This window comes from Anopheles moucheti, chromosome X, assembly GCF_943734755.1.
Source record: "Anopheles moucheti chromosome X, idAnoMoucSN_F20_07, whole genome shotgun sequence".
NCBI lineage: Eukaryota > Metazoa > Arthropoda > Insecta > Diptera > Culicidae > Anopheles > Anopheles moucheti.
Genome location: NC_069142.1, coordinates 10,938,358 through 10,956,262, shown reverse-complemented (window position 1 = coordinate 10,956,262; position 17,905 = coordinate 10,938,358). Strand labels below are relative to the sequence as shown.

Below are 17,905 nucleotides of genomic sequence, written 5' to 3'. Positions count from 1 at the left end.
TTGTGGCGCCGAATGTATAAGACAATTTGATGATTTATTTTGTTGTGAATAAAACTAAGGATCAAATGAAATTAACGTGTAATTGCAGCTACATTCACCATAGCTAAATTGTATATTGTCGTTTAGATCCGCGTTGAAAAAATTTTAAAAAAGCAACATCCACCTAAACGTCGAACGATCGTTGCCTGCCCATCAGTCAAGCACTGAGCGCATCCTCATAAACCCACCATGCACTGTCAAAGTCCGATTGTTTACCAAAGTCCTAGAAGGCTGCAAACGTTAGTACGAATAATAATGTGCGAATAGCTAGTCAAGGTTGCGTAGAATGTGCATAAACGACCGAGCGTGTTACTAATTCTGCCCGGAAAACGGCATATAATGGCCTAAAGCTGCCCGGTTCCGGGGTACAGTAAACATTCGTAGCAGTTCGTTAGTTGGTGCTTTGTGCCAGTAGTTGCGAAGGGCGTGAGGGAACGAGACGTATAGTAAGTTGACTGCCGTGTGGCTTAGAACAGCAGAAGGACACAAATCGGGAGTACAAAAAAAAAAACCCAAGGTACAAACGTTGTTCTGTCGCCTGAACGTCGGAAGGTCGAGGGTTGTTTTTCATCTGCCATCGTTGGACACACGCCACTAGGGCAAACGGTTATCACTTGAGTGTAAATTTCCTCGTACGCGCGCCTATGTGCGTGTTAATGTGTGAGTGTGCGTGTGTAAAATTCTAATGGAGGTGCAGTGAGGCACTGCAACATTATCCCTAAAAAAACACACACACAAGGTGCAACAGAGTTCAAAACATCGAAGGGACTCACCTTCTTAGGCTGTGCAGTGAATTTCTTTCAGTTAGATATCGCACTTGTTTTCCATTGTATGGTACGTCACCAGTTTGTATTTACCCCATGCATCATCATCAATCAAACGGCACATCAACCGGCACTCGACAAACGCCATTAGGATGTATTGGGTGAACTTTCCAGTAATACCTCCAGTTCCCTCCCCCGGACATGGTTCACGAAACGTCCCTAACCTAACCTAACACGGAAAGAAATGGGCCATGCCAGTGGAAGGGCAGCAGCAACGGAAGTGAGGTCGAAATTCCCACTTCCTTTTCCATGGAACCAACTCCAAACTAGGCTGCAGCGGTAGAACGTTCTACCGCCTTACTTCCGGAAAAGTGCAAAAAGGGAATGCAAAAAATCGCTTACACTGCCACGGTATCTTTGGTGTATGTCTTATCGTAATTACACGCGACGTCCCAAACATCGATGTTTCGTGCACGATGTTTTATGTCTCCCGGTTGCTGGTTTCTTCAGGCTATGGGGGATGTAAATTGAGGATTGGTGGTGGTTCTTTTCCACGTATCCAGTGGCAGGCAGGCAACGTTATACCGCTTCGCAAATTACATTACCATTGCAAGGTTGTACAGTATGATTGGATACAGGCACGGGCAATAATGTGTACAAGCTATTCAAGCAAATATTTTCTTCGTTTCCCCGATTAACTTCGCATACTCCCCCGACAAACCCAACTTTCGTCCCAATCAACCATCTAATTGTGGATAAATTTTATTCGTTTTAGGATACAACATTATGCCACATTCGGACACGCAACAGAACTGATCAAAGCGCTCGGCTGAGAGACTTGCGCAACTCGCCAGAAGACGTTAATACGCACCTTACGGAAACGATCTCAAAGGTAAACGGATGTACGTAGGCGCAAAATCACGGCCACCGCACCGCCCATTTATAGCGCGCAGTGTTTAAAGGCTTGTTATTTTTGTTATTAACTCTTTTTTTTTAAATTTACAACTCTGGTTCAACCTTCGCAACGGATTGAACGTGGGTGTGTACGGCCAGTATGGTTGTTTAGATTACGATTGTGTCACGATGAAGTTCGGTCCGAAGGTGCGCCATGCTATGCTCGTGGTGGATTTGCATAAAGCGGCAAACGAGATCAGTGAATAGGAAAGGGAACTGTGCATTAAGACGTTTCGTTTTGTGTCTTTACGTGATACAGTTTCGTTGCACAGTCTTTTATAGGTAGTTTGGGATTGTTGTCGATTTTACAACCTTGCCTTGCGACTTGTTATGTGCCGTGTAATTTATTGGGAAAAGAATGTGGTCGTTTCCCGTAATCTTTAGCTTATTTACATTCAGCACAATCGTCTATAACTTACAGTAACAATTTCTTCAGCGAATTCTAAGTAAAGGTGAAAAAATAGCGATTTTAACTAGCTTAGTTTGTATTTCAACAATGAAAAATAGTCAACGTGCTTTTATAACATTTTGTTTTTTTCGTTTTAGGTTCAAACTATTGCACTCGTAGTACGGATGTGAAGCGCAACGAAATCACGGTACTATTAGCTGAAAACTAAAGAAACGGGAGCATTAAAGTTGAATCCCTTGACCTTATATTCGCTTGCAACGTACCAGGGTCTAGAGACACGCCACTGTGTCTAGTGGGCCCCGTTTCGGTGGAACCAATGTGGTTTCGATTCGACCGCATGGTGTGATCCTGCTGCAGCGTAACCGGTTCCGCGCATTACGGTGTTAAATAGCTCCGATTGGACTGTCCAAACCGACCGCACCAACACCAGGCCAGTGCCGGTCTGGTGTGCTTTGACCACCAAGCTGGATCTACTGTGTTGGCTAATTTGCTTGGTGGGCGCGCTGGCGCTCGTGCCGATCGACGCGGTAGCACTGCAACACCAGCACGATGCATCCGACGAAACCGACCACGGTGGGCCACCGGTCGAACAGGAGAGTGGCAAAACGGTAATTACCAACAACGGTCACACCGGTGGTGGGCACCATCATCACCGGCAACAACCAGAAACGGTCGGTGAAGCGCACGGGGAAAAGGAACAAACGGATGTGCCGTACGCATCTCAAAGCATCGGAAGGAATTACGAGCGTCCAAATGGTGGCGGTCCAAATGGGCATGGTGCATCCGGTCGCAACGTTAGCAGCAATGGTAATACACCGGGTAGCGGAATCAGTAACGGCGAATCCACTTCGTATCGTACGCCGAAAAAAGCACCACAGGAAGGAAATGGTGTGCATCACGACAATGAGCACACGATCCGGATGCTGATCGACTGGAATTTTCCGAAGTGCTTTAGCTTCGAGCCGAAGGAGCATCTGTACTACCATATCGGGCATGCTCTGTTTCTGGTGGCCTTTCTTGCGCCGAATATTCCGTGCGGGTTCCTGTGGTTGCGCTGTGCGGCCATCGCCGGCTGCATACTGATGGTGCTGTGGGGCTGGTTCGTCGCCTGCAGCCTGGACGCGGTGGTGTGGTTCAGCCTGTTCCTGCTGGTGAATGCCGTTTACGTGGTGGTGCTACTCTGCAAGCTGCGTCCGGTTAAGTTCGAGAAGGAGATTGAATCGGTGAGTGTAACGGAGTTGTAAAGCGTACTGGCAACTTTACGAAGGTGGGATGTGAAATTCGTTTGCGTTAGATGATTGTGTCCATTTGGAGATTGAATCTCCTGTGGACGGGAGAGCAAAAAATTCACAGAATGATTCCATTATCTGTGGTGCAGTCGATAACGCATAATCATTCTGATTCAGAATCTCGTGTGTTGGATTATCGGGGCACGCTTATTGTATCTCGTTTGGTTAAGAGATATATCTGTACATTGGATTTGATACCGCAATGGATAGAAAAGAACAAAACGATGTTCAAAATGCTTTATTAAAGAAAGGACTTAGAGTATCCAAGATTTTGTGGATGAAGTAATTAAGATTCTATATAGTATTAACGGATTTTAGTGCTTCAACTCCACCGAGGCTGACTATAGCTATAAAATAGGCATCTCAGCTGCATAGAATAGACACGAATATTTAAGCTAGTGAAAGGCGTCGGTGCATGTGTTATAAACATCTCTTCTTGTCTGCTTTTGAAGGGGATCAGTAGGACTTCTAAGTTATTGTGTAAAATGAAACACAAATTAACAAAGTTAGTTAAAAGATAGTATATTTGCCGTGTGAGGCATTGTCTTTTCTCCATTTATTAAAACGATTACAGTTTAATCGCGTCCACGTGTCGCACCTACTTCATGATGCGCGCTAATAATTAAAAACTTACACCCAATATTAACTACATCCTAAACAACTAACAGAACACAGAAGATTAGCAGATGATCTTACAGAGCAGGAACCGACAGATGGTAGTAACTGTCACTGTCTATTTGTACGTATTGTTGAGCGATAGAACCTTACATGTTCGTATTGCTTTTCCGTCACGATGATTTATTAGCGCTAGATTTAGCTTCTTTTCTGATCGTTCACTTTAAACACTTCCCGAAACCAAAACACACGTTGCACATCGCTGTTTCGGTTGCTTCGCTTTCTGTATGGCACTGTTGCTGTGTGATCACAGAATCGGCTGGAAGTAGTATTAGGCTATTAGGGGCCAACTGTTACGTGAAACAATACTGTTGTTTTTCTCTCTTCACTTAATCTTTCTTTTTCCTCTCTCGAGCGCGCTCCTTACGAGCAGCTTAGTTATTGAAGGTGCCCTGCATTCTGTGGAACCGGGAGCTAGAAGTTAATTCGGCTATTCACTTGATTTTAACCTACAATGCTAGTAATGTGATAATCTACACAGAAAACAAAATTGATTGTCCTGTCCGATGTTTTCCTGTTCTGAGATTAAACTTTCGCAGAGTGGAGATCAGCAGGAGGAGCGGGACATATGCCCTGTTTTAGTACGGAAATGCCGTCCAGATGCGGTGCAGACTTACATTCCCAATCTGCTCTAAACTGTTACTTCCATCAACACTAAATCGTCAAATAAATAGCCTTACATACTATAGTAGGGTTGGTTGAATGTTGCTTGAAGGTGAGGACACCGGCTCATATTAAATGGTCACGCGCGTTGCGAGGTACAGCAGATGCACACAGGTGCACGTCAGTGAGACCATGTTGAGGATGGCGGTGACCATGTGTATCTGGCGAAACTTTTTGTGCGTCGCCTTGTAGTGAAGCGAACGCTCCAGGCACCCGTTACCGGTACCATCGAACTGGCCCACCTCCTGACCGATGCTGGCCCGTGCCTCGATGCGATGCTTTTCGTGCATCAGGCGCAACATCGGCGGTGCTAGGTAGAGGCGCACAAATAGCTCGAGTGTGGCCGTTATTGCCAGCGCAGCGATCTGCAGCAGATCGACCGGATCCCAGTGCGCTAGGTTACGGACGGCCAACTCTGGCCGTGTACTGCGACGAAGTTCCACGAAGCTGACCAGGCTGATTGTGCTGAGGCCGGTACCGAGCGTAAAATACTTCGGGAACAGTACCTCCTGGATCAGTCCGAATGTGTGGCGTGGTAGCGAAAAGTACAAGGCGAGTCCTGTGGTAACAAAGCAATCAAAGGGAAATTGTACTACACCGTACGTGCGAGAATGTAATGCGCGGGTGAAACCTACCGGAAACGAACGTCATCCATATTTGAGCACCGAAGTGGATGGTAAAGGAACTAAGGTAGGCAATCTGTGTTAGCGGACTGCCACGACTGTGACCCGCTTCCGGCTGGCCGTGTTCGCACTGCTGTTGCGCGTCACCCTTTCCACTGATTAGGTTCGGCCAAAGAGCGACCAGCACCAGGGACACCACGATTGCCGATATTGCATGACTCGGTTGCGTCGTGCTCGTCAGAATTCTACCGTGCGGGAGAGTAAGGAAATGTTGCGATTAACTTGCGGCTCCACATGCGGTGGAATTGAAAGCGATTGGTGGAGACACTTACTTGTACAGCTGGCACCGTTGAAAGCGATGGGTTTGATCACGCAGACTGTGAAAGATGGAACGGGTTACACGGGTTGCTGCACCGAGCACATCCTGATGGATCTGCTCACTCGCCGGTTTCTCGTGGTGACGCGCCGTAGGAGTCGGATTACGTTTCGGCTTACGGTCATCCAGCAACTCCACGTTCGCCCGACTGGTCGACGACTTCTGGAGCAACGGACTCGTGTCCATCAGACGCTGCAGGTAGCACATTGTTTTTTAAATACTTTGCGATTGACTAGATTGTACGAAAGCTCTGGATTCTTGCCAGAGCCGATTATATCACACACAGCGAAGACACCGAAAGCCGTACTTTCTAACGCACCGTAGATCACTAATAAACACGCTGTCGCTAAGGGTAGTGGCAACTGCCCACTATTGACTTTTGGGGAGCAGCTGCTACTGCTGCTGCTAGCTCGCTGCAAGGCACACCGTACAATGGATTGGCTATGTTCGCACGTCGATCGTATATATAAGACTTTATTTTCGTGTGCACCTCCGCGCACACCCGCCCGCACGCTCGGCTAACTGTACCGGTCTGAACATGTCGCGAGTGTTGGTTTCGCACGCGCACGCCATGAGTTTGCGAATACACACGCACCCAAACACCGCTGCAGTGCGTCGCGAGACCGTGGCCGCGTTGTGTGAGTGTATGACGTCTCGCTAAATGGATCGGATAATACTTGCACTTCCACACTAATACAAGCGTTTGATGCGGAGATGCAACGATGAATTGAAGGTGGATTAAACCTTATCATGTGTATGTTTCGCGCGCGAAACCCCCGCTGGCGTACGGGGGATCGGACCCGGGTTGCGGTTGGGAAAGCGGCGAGCGTAAAGAAGAGTGGCGAAAAGTAGCGCAAAATTTTAAATCCTCACCCAATTGCGAGGCGTGCGGGTAGTCAGCGTTTGGAACCGTCGTAAATAATACCATAACCAAGCTGTCAGAAAACCCCCCCCCCCCCGAGTCACGAGATAATCGCGTCGCGGTTCGTCATGCGTTGCGTTCGACATCTCGTGCTGCGGAGGAGGATGGTGCTTTCGGGGGCAGTAACACGGACGATACGTCCATAAATGGTAACGACTTTTGGCGGGACGTACGGACCGTCGCTGGTCGAGGTTCAGAATTGATAAATCATCGATTGGTCGGGCGGGAGATACGCTGGCGCTTCTCGGTGTTTGGTTGCGGTCAAAGTCGTCTGCACTGTCTGGCAGTCGCGTGCACGCCATGACTCGGCGGAAGGTATGCCAGAACGCTTCGTAACGGCTGTATGGTACGTATTAATCGATTTTTAATCCACGGTTCACTGGCGCCTTAAAAGGGGGGTTAAAAATATATACTCGACACGTGTATGGAGATCTTTAGTGCTGGAGAGGAGACATTCCCAGCTTGAGATATACTTGCGGAGGTACTGCAGAAAGATCACCGAAGTAGTAGAGTTATTCATTAAATCTTCAGCTTCATCTTTCAAAAGATCCTTTGAGAAATCCTTTGAGGTATCCTTTGAGAAATCGCGGATGAAGTTCTTTGGAGGTTCTAATCGAGGGGAGTCCATAGCGGACAAGCTCCCTGGAGGCCATTCTTCTTAGATGATTCAAGAACTCTCGAATTTTCATGAATTTTTAGAATAGAGAATCATTCATTCACCCTACATTTCATCAAAAAGGCTCAAAAGGCTTAACTTTAACTAAAGACTACTTTGCCGGAAATCGGCTAAAAGCGTTGTGCAAACTTATTCCGCTCCAGCAGTAGCGTTGAAGCTATATTTGAAGATGTGGGATTTTCCAAAGGAAATCCTCATCTTTCCAAACTGGTTTTTGAGGGAGAAATTCCCCATTCTGGGGAGTTCGGATCTACCCCCCCCCCCCCCCGAATATTCCAAAAAATCCCATCCATCTTTGCCCGAAAACGGGAAATATTCGCTCCTCTCCGCCCACCCGGTTGGGGGAAACCCGTGGCAAGTGTGTGAAACACGACACCATCATGGGATGGGATGCGACAGTGCGTGCGCGGGGGCAGGTAGAGATCGCTGAGGATCCGTTGGTGCGCGGGCGAAACATAACATTTCGCGTATGCTTGAAGCCGTCCATGCTAAATATACAAACGCGCCCGGCAAGGTGTCTACGTGACTAACCGCAAGTATGCACTTTGCGCATTGCGAATTGAACCACCCCGCGCCATGCTGCTGTTTGTGTGTTTGTGTGGGGATGGCGATTGGCGACACTCCACGTGGTGGAATGGCTGAGAGGCTTAGAGTGCGCGTGGCAAGCAGGAAACATTCGCGTGTTCCGTCGAAGCTATGCTGTAGTGAGATTGGCGTGCAATTATTTTGCATATGGAGAGGGATTACCCATAACATCCCACGCATATTATCGTGGGTTTGGGGTTTACCCTCCTATTGTTACAAAGCGTCTCGTTTTTAGTTCGGGTTACCCAATGAAAAGTAATTCCAGAAATCCTTCGCAAACTGTCTGCTATCATCTTTATCTATTTCTTTCTTTGCAATGCTTCGTAGGCGCTTCCCCTAAAGATAAGATCATACATTTAAAAAAGACACCGTACAGCCCTGATTGGGACTCCCTTTATCACCAGACGTCACAGATTGGTGTGTCACACCTGTCTGTTGTGGATTGATTTACACGCAATGCGATCGTATCATCTTTTTCTATCGCACCAATACCGATGCACCGATGTCGCGTTCTAAAGCATTTCGGGCAAAAAAAAAATAGATTGAGCCACTTAGTAACAGATGTAAAACAACAAATCAGAACCATATTTCTCCATCACGCAACCAACCTTCAACCTGTTAGACGGATCGTCTTCTCAGGTTTAGTTTCCATACAATTCCCCATCAACCAGACACCTCCGACGTAGAATCGAGGTCGTCATACTGGCGATCTCCTTGCCTCCTTGCCTCCCATTTCCCTGTACTTGTACATGTGTGTGTGTTCACCATTTGGTGCCGTAGGTCGGGTGAGCAATTTTTATTATTTGCTAGGTCATTGGTTTACTGAAGTGTCATTACATGGTTGCTTTGACTCCTTGTTATTAGTATCCGCCTGCCGCCCTTATAATACGTCCAACACCTTTTCCACCAACCATTTGCACGTGATAGTCCGTGACGTTATGGTGTCGCGCTTGTTGCCACCGTGCTGCCAACCGTACCCGTAGCGATATGGTGCAAATAATCGCATTGAGATGTGCTGGGATCAGCATATGCCCTGGATTGAGGGGAGCGCTAACTGTTGCTCTTTTGTATGAAAAAACGTTTTCAAGACCTGTTGCCGCTTTGTTCGGTCAATAAGGTTGATTGGCGTTTAGATTGTGTATTCTTCAACGGCACATTTATGGTTGTTAAAACGCACCATCTGCCAGGTGTGTTGCACATATCGCAACAGAAGTAGTCCCATAAAGTACCAACGTTTGTCTCTTAATTCTTCCAATACTTTCTACTGATACTTTACAAAGAACCTCAAAAGCTGCAATAGCTTAGAGAGCTTAGTCAAAGAACATATACCGTCATATACCGTTTGGGGGAAAAAGCTGTTCTGTTATCAAACTTATAGCGACTTATATTAACGGATATAGAAGGAATTTTTTACAAATCAACAAAATTGTTCAAATGCACCTTCAAATTCAGCATTATTAAGAATTAGTCTGAATCTTTGAAGAATGAATCTTTTTTTCATATGAATCTATAATGAGGATTCATTCAAATCAGTAGTCGACTCTCTAAAGATTCATTAATCCTCAAGTTTCACGAATCTGCAACATTTTTGGAATGCTAATTAAGATTAATAAAACCTCAAGATTCATAAATCCTCAACAATTCACGATTCTCCAAAGATTCATAAACCCTCAAATCCGCAAATAACGAAAGGACCAGTTGCATGGCTTCCGTTAACATTCAATATGAACGTCATTTGTCTTCTTTCTAAGCATATCTTCCCTCGGCTAAACAGTTATTTTTGTAGTACCGATAACCAGCTATAATTAAATTACAGGCAGTCCCCGAGATACGCTATTATAGCGGACCGCTATAAACCGTGAAAAATCCGCGTCAGTCGAATCCTGGTGCAATTTCGTTTATACTTCAAAGTCACAGAGTCGACTTCCTTCTCTGCACTTAATTTATTCGTCGAATCGGGCGATTTTTAGAAAGATTACAATGAAATAAGTTAGAAAAAAATGTTTTATAACACCAAAAAAGGTTATTTCAATCAAATTTTAACCTTTTTGCTTATATATTGTGCTATAAACTAGCTCAGCTGTCAAATTTCCAAAAACCGCGTATCTCGGGGGGACTGCCTGTATTCAACGATGTACTTCAACCACTTCTAATGCTACAACTCCATCCACATCTTTTCCGCAGGTGTACGTTGCCTTGTTTAAGCCGTTGCGCGTGTCGCGCCACCAGTTCAAGAAGGTGCTGAACTGCATGAAGATAGTACGGCCGCTCAAGTACCAGGAAATCTACGTGCAGGAGAAAATAACCAAAGTCGACAGTTTATCCCTTGTGCTGTCGGGAAAGTAAGTGCGCGATACTCCGGTGCTGTGGTCTGGTTTTCTGCGTGATAAGCACGCAGCGCATGCGTCGCACACGGCGTTGACGTTTTTTTTTTTGCGATACCCACGACCTATAACCGTAGTGGGTGCTGAAGTCACCAGAAAACGTCACCCGTTGACCGTGCTTTTGCCGGCGAATCGCTTCGGAACGCGTCCCCGTTATGTTCAAATTTTTAATATTCTCAATTCTTCATTCTCGTGCAGATTAGTAGTTTCACAGAATCAAAAAGCGCTTCATATAGTATTTCCTCATCAGTTTCTCGATTCACCCGAATGGTTCGGTGTCTCTACCGATGACTATTTTCAGGTATACACAACAACAAAAAAACCCCGCAATCCCAAATCACCCTTACTTGCCTACCATTGTCCCGAAGCGCACACCGAACGGATCATGTTTACTAATCGTAGGTTTTACTCTTTCACAGGTGTCGATCATGGCGATGGAGGAGTCGCGCGTACTCATCTGGCACCGGGATAAGCTGAAGCTATCCATCATGGCCGAACCGTTCCTGCAGGCAGTGTTTGATCACATTCTCGGACGGGACGTGGTGAAAAAGCTGATGCAGGTGACGCAGGTATGCGTTGTTGGATGCTCGTACGTTTGCTTTCCTTTCCAATAACACTAATCTCCCACTTTCGTTATCTTGCCGTAGGTCAGCGAAACGATGGCGCAAAGCAACGGTTGCATTGCATCAGGTTATGGCGATGATTCGGAAGATAAACCAATGCTGGTGATGAAGAGCAAACCTTCCGATAATGGTGGGCATGGCCTAACGGCCTTGATCAATCGTCAGCTGCAAGGTGAGTCGGTTACGGTCCGCTCTCTCTCTTTGGTTCGTTACCCTATCCCACCCCTTCACCAGATCCCCTTTAACGGTGTTTAACCGGTATAAGCTATCACACACCAGTTTTGCCACGAATCCATCCCGTAACATCCAACATTGCTTAACTGCGTAGATTAAAGGTACATCGCACTATCATTGTTGGTAGTACACAAATCCCACACGCTTTAATACATCGCACCATAAGTTTTTTTTTTCCAAATAATGCACTTTATGATTAATGTGTGTACGTGTATTTATCGTGTGGTTATCGTTCGCTGTTGAGTTAAGATTTTTTTGTTAGCCGCTTGCCTTTGACTAATGACAGGTGCCTTGCACGATTATGTTTTATTATGTGTGTACCTGTTTTTATTATGTGTAACTGATTCGAACACAAAACTATGCACATCAGCTTGATTACGTTTTGGTTATGCTTCGATATTACGTTTACGCAAAAACTACATCCTTTTATGAATTCTACTTCTTCTCTTTTCATCCCATCTGTGCGCGCGCGCGTCGTAGTTGTAAAAAACCTGTAAACAAAACTCGCCTGAACCGACCAGTACGGTTCCGATTTGCCGGTAAAAGAAAAAAAGCGTCGTTAGGATATCGGCCTCCAGTGTAGTAGTGAGCATCGAAACCCTTTCCCAGTCATGATGATGATGATCGTCTTTGCCCTGTTTCGTAGCCACACTAAAAGACTTGTTAGGACGGAAACTTAATTCGTAGCACTGTTTAAAACCTGCCAAAAAACCCTTTATTTGTGCACCTATTTGTGCAGTGCTATTATGCTGTCAATAAGGAAGACACGCGCCGTTAAATTGTCACAAATTAAGCTAATTTGCCTAAAACTAGGGGTTACCACATTTCCACATTCCTTTCATTCCGTTTTTCCCCCTTTCCCCTCCATCAACGGGTTGCTACCCATCCAAACTCTCTCTCTCATGTTGGATTGTCTCATGCTTATTGGTTTTGTCTCCGTTTTGTACTGTTAGTTTCACTTTTTACTTTTTTTTTTATTGTAGATGAAAATGTCCCCCTTCTGCCGGTCGCATCACTATACTCTGGCAGTGCACTACTCCAAAAGGTGTACCACGAGTAGGAGCCGGTCTTGTGCATGCCCACATAATTTTGCCCCACTCCTTCGTCTCTTCAATCACCATTTCTCGCTTCTGCCCGAGCAAGAAAAAAGGGACCCTTTTTTTTGTTAATCCCGTTTCGGACACGCAGACGGAGAAGAGGGGCACTGTCAGCGCCCGGCTAGAGGAAGGAACAAACAAAAAAGGGCAGTACTCCTTCCCGCCCCCCCACCCCACTAATCCATCCCAACCCATAGTTAAGGGGAAAGTCATCGAGGCATCGTCTGAAGCCTTCGCAAAACCATGTTTGATAGTCATATATAATGCGCTCCGCACCATCTCATGCAAGCATGATTCATATGGTAGGGGTGCGCCCATTGTCCAAATATTACGATTAGGTTCACGGAACAGCAGTGAAGCACTGACCAAGATGCGACCCACGGAGTAGTCGCCCCGCAGCAACGCCTTACCATCCCCAAATCCACCCCTTTGATAAACTTGGTCAATCGTGTCCCGTACCTGGCTTCACAGCGACACGATCAGTACTCGTTTGCTGGAAGCGCGGGAAATTGCATGCCATTTTACGTCTAGTACACTGTTATATATTATTATACTACGTAATGTTTAGTGTCTTTTTTCCCCCGTTTTTTTTTTTTTTTACTTTTAACCACCAGTTAACCATTAAACGCGTATATTGTAGGGAGATTGAGACGAGAGTGACCCACTCACAGCATGTACGACTGTAAACGACTAACTTAGCGCAGCTAAAGCGAGCAACGAGTTAACAGCGAGCCAGGGGCATAAGGATTATTTTTAGCCCATATCATTCTCTACTGTACAGGGAAATCAAGTTTTGGTTTCCTCATTTCCAGTGTGTCAATCATCGTTAACCACTTTACATTTTACTCTTTTTTAAGATTCCATCGCCACCTAAAAAAGCGTGTTTTGTGACGTTTTACAATAGAAATAGTGTGCATTTAGTTACTGCTTTTCGTTGCTTATTGATGCAGTCACATATTTACTACATATTCTTCTTTTCTTCTTTTTGTTTTGGTGGTGCCTTTGTTTTTTGTTTGCAATTTATAGCGTAAACACAATTTCCTTATCTGTTTTGCATTTTCTCCCCCAACGTTTATAACGAACGGTTTTAATTACACTGTTTTTAGTACTTACTATAACTATTCTCTACACACTTTTTTGCACACATTTCTCTCCCCAAACACACACACACTCTTCTTTCTTTCTTCCTTCTCTGCCCCGCCGCCCGTACGTCTATTGCTGCAATCGATTTGCTCTTATCATCTACTATTATTTTCTACAATTACTATTACTACCCATTTGTTACTACGAATACCACTTCCGCCACAAAAAGCTCTCCCACGGATCTCGAAGTATTATTACTGTGGTAAGTTTTCACAATGTGTCGGTTGTTTTCGGTTTTGATTTTCCGTATTTTTTTGTTGTTGTGTTGGTCCGTGCAGTTTAGTTTTGCTCCGCCACCTTCTTGTTTAGTGCCGTGCGGGTTTGAAAGATAACGATGGTTCATACATTTGTTCTAAAGATAGGGAAGGATACAGTATTGTGCTATAAATAGTTAGCAAATTGTGCAGTTTAAATACTTTACTGCTTGACAGCATTAATATGCGAAATAACAAAATCCTTAACCGGCTTTCGCACAGGCAGTGCTTCTTTTGCCGGCTGTCATTAGTATGCGGGTGCCCGGTAAACATTTTGGTCGCTGTTGTTGCAAATAATAGTACAACAAACCTTTCGCTGTGTATATTGGTACATGAAATCTGTTTATATCTCGAATATATGCGTTTGTTGTTGAAGATCAATCCTTTATGATGGAATTGCTTAAAATGTATTATAGAGTTCAACAAAAGATAATCATAACAGGATGTTTTTAGATCCCAATTAATTGAAAAGGCACCTCTTGATAGCTTATCGTGATCTCCTTTTTTGTTTTTGTCGCACACGAAAATTCCTTCCGTGTTTTAAATAGCGGGGAAAGATTCGTTCCGAATAAAAATGACAGTGACCAAGCTGAGGGTAATGTGCGGAGTTCCAAAGGCGCTGGGAAGAAGAGAAATTACCATTCTTTTTCGTTTGTTTTTTTAAGTTTTTTTTATTTGTTTTTTTTTTAGTGGATAAGTTTTTGTTTTCCTTACTACTTTAAGTCAAACGGAACACCTACCATTCGTTTCGCGGTGTAAACTTCCAAACGGTGATACTCTATTCTTTTTTTTTTCAACACACAACGAAAACGCAAGACTTTACGAGAAACACCTAGTGAACTGTTACTTTAAATTAAGATAAAAATGAAACAAAAAACAAAACAAATTTGTATAATTAGTAGCGCATTGACAAACGAGAATGATATTAAAAACGTGTACCGCCCCCTTTTGCTACAGGGTGCATTTAACTGCAGCAAGACAAATGCAAAATAAAATAAATTGATCGAAAAAATTAAAAACAAAACAATTTTGGGGTAAATGCCCCAAAATGCAACATCAACGTAAATTGAGCTGCTAACCCACCCCACCCCATCTTGTTATGTGGAATGCTTCATGAAACTAGGTTTAATAATTATGTGTTATTTAATTTCCAATATGTCATTAATATGTAACGTTATTTTGTATATGTATGTACGCGTGTGTCTATCTGTGTGTGTATGTATTTTGTTTCATTTTTTTAAAAAAGCAACTTGTGTCTAAGCGATGTCACAATGAGATAGAAAAACGGAAAAGTAACAAAAGAAGCAACAAAGACAAAAAAGCAAAGGAATGAAATAAAATTAATTGTGTAACAAAGTAGTAAAGTGGTTTTGTTTCGTTTGTTTTTTTTTTCGTTGTGTTTAATTTTTTTGTATTTGTTTTTTTTTTCTTAAGTTTTATTTTCGTTTCATGTGTACTTTCAAGTGTATGTGTATAAGGTATCGTTAAATTAATTTGTCTATTTTATTGAATGTTTCTTGGTAGCATTTTTTGTTTGTTTGTTCATGCTTGAATGTGAGAAAAATAATCCACAGTTTAAACAAATTGGCACCGCTCTGTGTAGCGTTTTGTTATTTTGTGTTATAATTATAAACCTGTTCATAAAACGTTCCTGCTTGTCCTTTTTGCCATAAACTTCCGTTTGAATGTCGTTACGGAATACGAATTGTGTCCGATATGTTTACTTTCCATTGCACAGGTAATGATTCCATTCGGTGTCTTCTATCTATTTGGAAAGTGTGTGCAGTTTTATTTTTTGGTTCAGTTTCTGTGTATCTTTCTCGTGTTGATGGTTCCACTGTCCACTACTCCCGACGTTTTTGGAGTAAATTATTTCGAATGGGTTTTCAAACATTTCTTCGTTTAATTTATATAAGTTTTTTTGTTAAATAACAAAAGAAATCATTTATAAGTTCCAATCCAATCCCCAGTGAGCATAGAGCGCAACAAAGTTCCAAATGGGAGCTCTAGTTGTTGTCTAGCAGTTATTCGGACAGCACAGTTTTAGATGACGTTACTATCTTCTGTCTTGTGCCCTCTTTTAGTAGCAACTGATCATAACGCCTGGCGGCTGGGCCGAATCGACGAAACCGACCATGAGACGGCCGTATAGGAGTCGGACCATCTCATCACAACTATCACCATCCGCCCGGTACCATACGTGGATGAGACCGGCGGTACTGCTGGCAGCAGAACAACAACACTTTCAACACAACCAATTTTGTGATACTATAAATGTTATTATCTGTAAGACGTCGTGGCCATGTTCAAAAGAAAATAGAAAAAACAAGAGATTAAGATAGAGAGAGAGAGAGAGAGAGAGAGAGAGAGAGAGAGAGAGAGAGAGAGAGAGAGATAGAATGGGAGAGAACGGAAATAAGAAAAAAAGGATTGTTAGTATAACGTTTAAAAAAAATCCTAAAAGAATTGTTGGATATGTGAATGTGTTAGGATTTGACACTGTTGATGGATGAGACTTAGTAGCATTTAAGGCTTCGAGTTCAAAACCATGTGCGAGAGGTATAGGAGTTGTGGCAAAGATAGGATAGGCATCGTAAGTAGCATCCAAATTTCATCCCGTACTGTTCGATCCAAACTTCAAAAACGCCTCAATTGTACGGCAGTACCGTACACCTTAGGTCCTTCCGTTAAGTTCCCATACAATCGTCCACTGGCTCATTCCGTATGTCTTATTGTCTGCATACTATATTTTTAAAACAAAAACCTCTAACAAAACAACCATTGTTTTACACATATTACAAACGTTTTCCCCGCAAATCAAAAAAGTTACACACAAACACGACAAAATCAACCCCGATTACTACAATCTCTATTACGTAAACTTAATACAATTTTAAATGACAATACTATTAACGACGAGTTCGTCTTGTGATTGTTTTCCAACTCTATCTTGATTAAACGTATATTTAAACAATGAAAACTAAGCAAATCAGAAACGTCTATACACGTTATGAGGTGCGTTGGTGCGCGGCACGCAGAATGGTGAAGAGTAGATAGCAACGAGGAAGGCCAGGGTCTGCCAGATATCTATCTGCATCAAAATGGGATCGGTCAGCAGTGTGTGTACTGATAGGAAATAATTTTCAATTTTTGCAATCGCTTGCCTTACGAATACTATCGAATAATAAGAGAAAATACTCATTCACTAGTCTTCTGCTACGTTAGGGCCCGTCCTTCTTTAGTTATAGCGGGGTTCAATGTTGAGAGCACCTCCGTTGACAGCTGATGATATCTGAACCATAGTTGCTGCTGTTGGCGAATGTTGTTTTCAAAGAGGATAGTTTTGTTGTGCGAATTCCATACATTGAGGAGCATCTGAGCACTAGAGCAAAGTATGCAAACCGCACGACACCACAGCCACATCTGAAGCTGTCATGGGTTAAGAATGGGGAATGTGTGTTGTGCTGTGTGCTTTAGATCCTGTCGTAGACTCACTTCCTTACCCCTTATTTGCCCCTCTGCTGCCTGCAACACGGTGCAACGATTTGCTGCTGGTCAAATCGGTGAGTTGTAGTGGTGGATATGTCGTGCTGAGCGTATCACCAGATAATATTTACGCACACTAGCGGGACGGTGTAGTAGTCGTAATCAATCGAACGTAATGGCGTAACAAGTGTGTGACATTCAATGTGTATGTTTTATTCGAAACCCCGTTGTATTGTGAAGGTAAAGCAGGTTAACGTACGGTGCGCACTGTTCTGCGGAATAGTTGTTTTAAAACAAAAACCAAAACCCCATATGAATAGATATACAATAATTATAGATATATACATATAATATATTATATTTTTCCCCCTCCTTAAGCCGACGTTCAACAGTTGGACGCGTGAAGCGTTACGTTGCTCTGTTTGTTTTTAAATCGGCAAATGGCAGTGAATTGGTGTTTGTGTTAGTGAATACGAAACTGCAGGTGTACTACTTAAAACAGAAACGCCATCTTGCGCCGTCAGAGGGTATAGATGTACACGATGTGGAAAGCTTGACCAGTTCGAGCGCATTTGTTTGTGGTTCCCGATCACTTTAATCCTTCATTCTCCTATTTCCTGTTCTTTTCTAACCCAACCCTTCCTTGTTATCCTGTTAACGCAGATAATTAGCTGATCGTATAGTTATACAAATTTAGGCAAAATAGAAA

At 43.6% G+C, this 17,905-nt stretch overlaps 2 protein-coding genes across 5 annotated transcripts; one reads left to right on the top strand and one right to left on the bottom strand.

Annotated features, from left to right (window-relative positions):
- Positions 1-320: 320 nt before the first annotated feature.
- Positions 321-16,083, top strand: LOC128306628 (blood vessel epicardial substance). Of its 4 annotated transcripts, XM_053044189.1 has the most exons (9): positions 321-485; positions 1,579-1,695; positions 2,304-3,389; positions 10,160-10,317; positions 10,558-10,660; positions 10,779-10,928; positions 11,007-11,154; positions 13,626-13,658; positions 15,795-16,083. In XM_053044189.1, the coding sequence occupies exons 3-9, from the start codon at positions 3,087-3,089 to the stop codon at positions 15,860-15,862; spliced, it is 963 nt and encodes a 320-aa protein (XP_052900149.1). In that variant the 5' UTR covers positions 321-485; positions 1,579-1,695; positions 2,304-3,086; the 3' UTR covers positions 15,863-16,083. The 4 variants fall into 4 exon arrangements, with proteins under 4 accessions (XP_052900149.1, XP_052900153.1, XP_052900152.1 ...); XM_053044193.1 differs by lacking the exon at positions 13,626-13,658 and having other exon boundaries at positions 15,798-16,083; XM_053044192.1 differs by lacking the exon at positions 13,626-13,658.
- Positions 4,061-6,125, bottom strand: LOC128306627 (transmembrane protein 205). Its single transcript, XM_053044188.1, has 3 exons — positions 5,749-6,125; positions 5,429-5,661; positions 4,061-5,352 (listed from the first exon to the last, which is right to left on the bottom strand). Exons 1-3 carry the CDS (start codon positions 5,997-5,999, stop codon positions 4,865-4,867), a joined length of 972 nt encoding a protein of 323 aa, XP_052900148.1. The 5' UTR covers positions 6,000-6,125; the 3' UTR covers positions 4,061-4,864.
- Positions 16,084-17,905: the final 1,822 nt, after the last annotated feature.